The sequence below is a fragment of the Scyliorhinus torazame genome, chromosome 4 (genome assembly GCF_047496885.1).
Source record: "Scyliorhinus torazame isolate Kashiwa2021f chromosome 4, sScyTor2.1, whole genome shotgun sequence".
NCBI lineage: Eukaryota > Metazoa > Chordata > Chondrichthyes > Carcharhiniformes > Scyliorhinidae > Scyliorhinus > Scyliorhinus torazame.
Genome location: NC_092710.1, coordinates 333,698,230 through 333,704,322, shown reverse-complemented (window position 1 = coordinate 333,704,322; position 6,093 = coordinate 333,698,230). Strand labels below are relative to the sequence as shown.

The 6,093-nt window shown below is 50.4% G+C and overlaps 1 protein-coding gene across 1 annotated transcript in view; it reads left to right on the top strand.

The window, feature by feature from the left end:
• Window positions 1-592: 592 nt before the first annotated feature.
• The window catches only part of parp1 (poly (ADP-ribose) polymerase 1), a 114,386-nt gene continuing 108,885 nt past the window's right edge, over window positions 593-6,093 (top strand). The window contains exon 1 of the mRNA XM_072500222.1: window positions 593-771. Within this exon, the coding sequence (XP_072356323.1) occupies window positions 658-771 (114 nt within the window). The 5' untranslated portion in view covers window positions 593-657. The remainder of the gene's footprint in view (window positions 772-6,093) is intronic.

The following is a 6,093-nucleotide window of genomic DNA, read 5'->3' as shown; positions in this document are numbered from 1 at the left end:
GGCCGAATGGCCTACTCCTGCACCTATTTTCGATGTTGTGTAATTTCAAGGAGATAGATATAGTTTTTGGGGCTAAAGGGAAATTGGAGGAGGTGGGATCAGGGTATTGAACTTGATGGTCAGCCATGATCATATTGAATGGCCTCGAAGGTCTGAATAGCCTCCCCTTGCTCCTGCTCTCTCTCTCTCTGTCTGGGTCTGAATGGCCTCCCCTTGCTCCTGCTCTCTCTCTCTCGCTGTCGGCGTGCTCCCTCTCGTCAATCAATCCGGGCCTTGGGGCCCACGTGCTGTCTGCTCTCCGCCAATCAGGGCCGCTCTCCGCCAATCACCCCCCCACACACACAAAACCGGCCGCGCGCTTCTCCTTCCCTCCCCCCCCCCGCCGCGCGCGTCTTCCTCCCTCCCCCCCCCCCCCGGCCGCGCGCGTCTTCCTCCCTCCCCCCCCCCGGCCGCGCGCGTCTTCCTCCCTCCCCCCCGGCCGCGCGCGTCTTCTTCCCTCCCCCCCAGGCCGCGCGCGTCTTCCTCCTACCCCCCCCCCCCCCCCCCAGGCCGCGCGCCGCCGTGGCTCCACTCCCGCGCTGTCGCCCCCTCCTGCCCGGCCACGTGCTGCTCTCTCCCGCTCGCGCTGCTGCCGTTGCTCCTGCCGGATCCAGGGACATGGCTGAGGGGAAGCTCTTCAAAGCCGAGTACGCGAAGAGCGGCCGGGCCTCCTGCAAGAAATGCACGGAGAGCATCGCCAAGGACTCGCTGCGGCTCGCAATTATGGTGCAGGTAAAGTGGGGGAGTGGGGGGGGGGGAAGTTGTCTTGGGTCAGTGTCCCCAGTGCCTCCCCCCCCCCCCCCCCCCGCCGGCCCTGCAGAGCAGGCAGGCCTCGTGTTGCACAGTGAGGCCGGCAGAGCTTCATTCCCGCCATGTGCAAACCTGCCTTTTTCAAAACGTACATTTTTTTTTTTGCATTGATGCAGACGCTTTATAATAATGATTGTCGGGCTTTGCACCGGCTGCCGTGTTTGCAAATGCCTTTTCAGACTGAGCTGGTCGATGAATCAGTGGAAGGCAGGCCTGGAGTACTCACACTGACTGCAACTTTCATTATGCACCAGTGCTATCAATTCACAGTGCCCCCCCCCCAAAAAAAAAACTTCAATGCTGCTCAATAGGTTTGAAACTTATTTTCTATGACATAGAATATTTATTTAAATGTATAATTGAATACTTTGGAGTGGAGTCATTGTGGTGTTATCACTGCAGCGGTTGGTGTACCAGCTCTCTCCACTCCGCATCACCTTATTGCACTAAACTCCACAATAATAGCAGCTTCAAATTTCTCGACCTGGTATTTCCTCCGTTTTATTCACCCTGCCTGCTTCTATGTTTTGCATAAGGTATTTTGCAAGGTTGCACCTTGAAATGCAGAGTCAGAGTCTGGGGAGCATGTCATTGTTTACTAGCGGGGGGGGGGGGGGGGGGGGGAGATGTGCAAAATGATGCAAAGGCCAAATCTGAAATCAAAACAAAGTGGTGGAAATACTTAGCAGTATCTGTGCGGAGAGAAACAGAGCTAATCAAAATTGGGGAAAAAGGTAGAGATGGGTTGTAAGGTGAAAGGGATAGATGGAAATAAAATATAAGGGAAGGTCTGTGTGGTGGGGGTGGGGGGTGGGTGGAAGCCAGCAGACATTAATTGACGAGTTGGGGCAGAGCCAAACGGAGAGGAAATGGGACAAGTAAAGAAACAAAAGGTGCAATCCATGAAAAGAAGAGGAAACCAGAATCTCTCAATCTTTGCAGTGCAGGAGGAGGCCATTCGGCCCATTGAGTGCCATGGCTCTCTGAAAGATCATTCTATCTAGATTATCATAGAATTTACAGTGCAGAAGGAGGCCATTCAGCCCGAGTCTGCACCGGCTCTTGGAAAGAGCACCCTACCCAAGGTCAACACCGCCACCCTATCCCCATAACCCAGTAACCCCACCCAACACTAAGGGCAATTTTGGACACTAAGGGCAATTTATCATGGCCAATCCACCTAACCCGCACATCTTTGGACTGGGAGGAAACCGGAGCACCCGGAGGAAACCCACGCACACACGGGGAGGATGTGCAGACTCCGCACAGACAGTGACCCAAGCCAGAATCGAACCTGGGACCCTGGAGCTGTGAAGCAATTGTGCTATCCACAAGGCTACCGTGCTGCCCCTAGTTCCACTTCTCTGCCGGATCCCCGTAACCTTGCGTATTCTTTCAGATAGCAATCCAATTTCCTTTTGAATACCTCGCTCTAACATGCCTCCACCACCCTGTCAGGAAGTTTGTTCGTTCCATCGTCCCAGATTACAACCATCCATTGGGTTTTTAAAAACTTTCCTCCCGCTACTTTTTCTACTTTTTGCCAAATCTTGATGTTCTTCAGTGGGAGCAGTTTCTATTTACCCTGCACCCCCCCCCCCCCCCCTCTCAGGATCTTGAATACCTCAATCAAGTCCCATCTCAGCCTTTCCTCCCAAGGAAAACAGTTCCAACCTATTTTCATTGTTTACAGTTCTTTATCCCTGGAATCATACTTGTGAATCTCCTCTGTGCTCTTTCCAATGCCTTCACATCCTCCCTCAAGTATGGCGCCCAGAACAGGATGTAGTACTTCAGATTTGTGTCTGATACAGGGTCAAAGGTTACAGTCTGAAATTGTTGAATCCTTGTTGAGTACAGAAGCCTTCAAAGTGTCTGAACAATAGGTGAGATGCTATTCCTCAAACTTGCCATGCGCTTCACAGGAACAAAGAATAAAGAAAAGTACAGCACAGGAACAGGCCCTTCGGCCCTCCAAACCCGTGCCGACCATGCTGCCCGACTAAACTACAATCTTCTACACTTCCTGGGTCCGTATCCCTCTATTCAAACAAAGAACAAAGAACAAAGAAATGTACAGCACAGGAACAGGCCCTTCGGCCCTCCAAGCCCGTGCCGACCATACTGCCCGACTAAACTACAATCTTCTACACTTCCTGGGTCCGTATCCTTCTATTCCCATCCTATTCATATATTTGTCAAGATGCCCCTTAAATGTCCCTATCGTCCCTGCCTCCACTACCTCCTCCGGTAGTGAGTTCCAGGCACCCACTACCCTCTGCGTAAAAAACTTGCCTCGTACATCTACTCTAAACTTTGCCCCTCTCACCTTAAACCTATGCCCCCTAGTAATTGACCCCTCTACCCTGGGGAAAAGCCTCTGACTATCCACTCTGTCTATGCCCCTCATAATTTTGTATACCTCTATCAGGTCGCCCCTCAACCTCCTTCGTTCCAGTGAGAACAAACCGAGTTTATTCAATCGCTCCTCATAGCTTATGCCCTCCATACCAGGCAACATTCTGGTAAATCTCTTCTGCACCCTCTCTAAAGCCTCCACATCCTTCTGGTAGTGTGGCGACCAGAATTGAACACTATACTCCAAGTGTGGCCTAACTAAGGTTCTATACAGCTGCAACATGACTTGCCAATTCTTATACTCAATGCCCCGGCCAATGAAGGCAAGCATGCCGTATGCCTTCTTGACTACCTTCTCCACCTGTGTAGCCCCTTTCAGTGATCTGTGGACCTGTACTCCTAGATCTCTTTGACTTTCAATACTCTTGAGGGTTCTACCATTCACTGTATATTCCCTACCTGCATTAGCCCTTCCAAAATGCATTACCTCACATTTGTCCAGGTTAAACTCCATCTGCCATCTCTCCGCCCAAGTCTCCAGACAATCTAAATCCTGCTGTATCCTCAGACAGTCCTCATCGCTATCCGCAATTCCACCAACCTTTGTGTCGTCTGCAAACTTACTAATCAGACCAGTTACATTTTCCTCCAAATCATTTATATATACTAGGAACAGCAAAGGTCCCAGCACTGATCCCTGTGGAACACCACTAGTCACAGCTGTCCAATTAGAAAAGCATCCTTCCATTGCTACTCTCTGCCTATGACCTAGCCAGTTCTGTATCCATCTTGCCAGCTCACCTCTGATCCCATGTGACTTCACCTTTTGTACCAGTCTACTATGCGGGACCTTGTCAAAGGCCTTACTGAAGTCCATATAGACAACATCCACTGTCCTACCTGCATCAATCATCTTTGTCACCGCCTCGAAAAACTCTTTATCATGTTGGTGAGACATGACCTCCCCTTCACAAAACCATGCTGCCTCTCACTAATACGTCCATTTGCTTCCAAATGGGAGTAGATCCTGTCTCGAAGAATTCTCTCCAGTAATTTCCCTACCACTGACGTAAGGCTCACCGGCCTGTAGTTCCCTGGATTATCCTTGCTACCCTTCCTAAACAGAGGAACAACATTGGCTATTCTCCAGTCCTCCGGGACATCACCTGAAGACAGTGAGGATCCAAAGATTTCTGTCAAGGCCTCAGCAATTTCCCTCTCTAGCCTCCTTCAGTATTCTGGGGTAGATCCCATCAGGCCCCTGGGGACTTATATATTTTTCAAGACGCCCAACACCTCGTCTTTTTGGATCTCAATGTGACCCAGGCTATCTACACACCCTTCTCCAGACTCAACATCCACGAATTTCTTCTCTTTGGTGAATACTGATGCAAAGTATTCATTTAGTACCTCGCCCATTTCCTCTGGCTGCACACACAGATTCCCTTGCCTATCCTTCAGTGGGCCAACCCTTTCCCCGGCTACCCTCTTGCTTTTTATGTGCGTGTAAAAAGCCTTGGGATTTTCCTTAACCCTATTTGCCAATGACTTTTCATGACCCCTTCTAGCCCTCCTGACTCCTTGCTTAAGTTCCTTCCTACTTTCCTTGTATTCCACACAGGCTTCGTCTGTTCCCAGCCTTTTAGCCCTGACAAATGCCTCCTTTTTCTTTTTGACGAGGCCTACAATATCTCTCGTTATCCAAGGTTCCCGAAAATTGCCGTATTTATCCTTCTTCCTCACAGGAACATGCCGGTCCTGACTTCCTTTCAACTGACACTTGAAAGCCTCCCACATGTCAGATGTTGATTTACCCTCAAACATCTGCCCCCAATCTAGGTTCTTCCGTTCCCGCCTAATATTGTTATAATTAGCCTTCCCCCAATTTAGCAAATTCACCCTAGGACCACTCTTATCCTTGTCCACCAGCACTTTAAAACTTACTGAATTGTGGTCACTGCTACCGAAATGCTCCCCTACTGAAACATCTACCACCTGGCCGGGCTCATTCCCCAATACCAGGTCCAGTACAGCCCCTTCCCTAGTTGGACTGTCTACATATTGTTTTAAGAAGCCCTCCTGGATGCTCCTTACAAACTCCGCCCCGTCTAAGCCCCTGAGTCTGAGTCCCAGTCAATATTGGGAAAGTTGAAGTCTCCCATCACCACAACCCTGTTGTTTTTACTCTTTTCCAAAATCTGTCTACCGATCTGCTCCTCTATCTCCCACTGGCTGTTCGAAGGCCTGTACTAAACCCCCAACATTGTGACTGCACCCTTCTTATTCCTGATCTCTACCCATATAGCCTCACTGCCCTCTGAGGTGTGGAACAGTGTGACAGAACGAGGACAGAACGTCGGCGTGTGAGCAAGGTGGAGAATTTAACTGACGGGCCACTGCAAGCTCGGGGCCGTGCTTGCAGATTGAGTGGGGTGCCCTGCAAAGCTGTGTTTGATCTCCCCAGTGTAGAGGAGACCACATTGTGAGTAGCAAATACAGCATATACTAAATTGAAAGTACATGTAAATGGCTGCCTCATCTGGGCTGGAGTGTTTGGGGCCTTGGACAGTGAGGGAGTGGAGATAAAAGGACAGTTACATCTGCTCTTCCATGTGAACAAGCAGTGGGAAGTGGGCCGGGTGTTGTGGGAGAATGAGGATTGGATTAGGGAGTCGCAGAGGGAACGGTCTTTTTGGAATGCTGAAAGAGGGAGGGGGGGGGGCGGATGCTGTGTTTGGCATCACAGTGGGTGCCCAAAATGGAGGAGGATGATCAGTTGAATACAGAGGCTGATAGGGTGGAAGGTGAGGAGAAGGGGAACCCTATCGCAGTTCTGGGCGGGAGGGCAAGAGGTGAGAGCAGAAGTGGGGGATTTTACATAAGAAC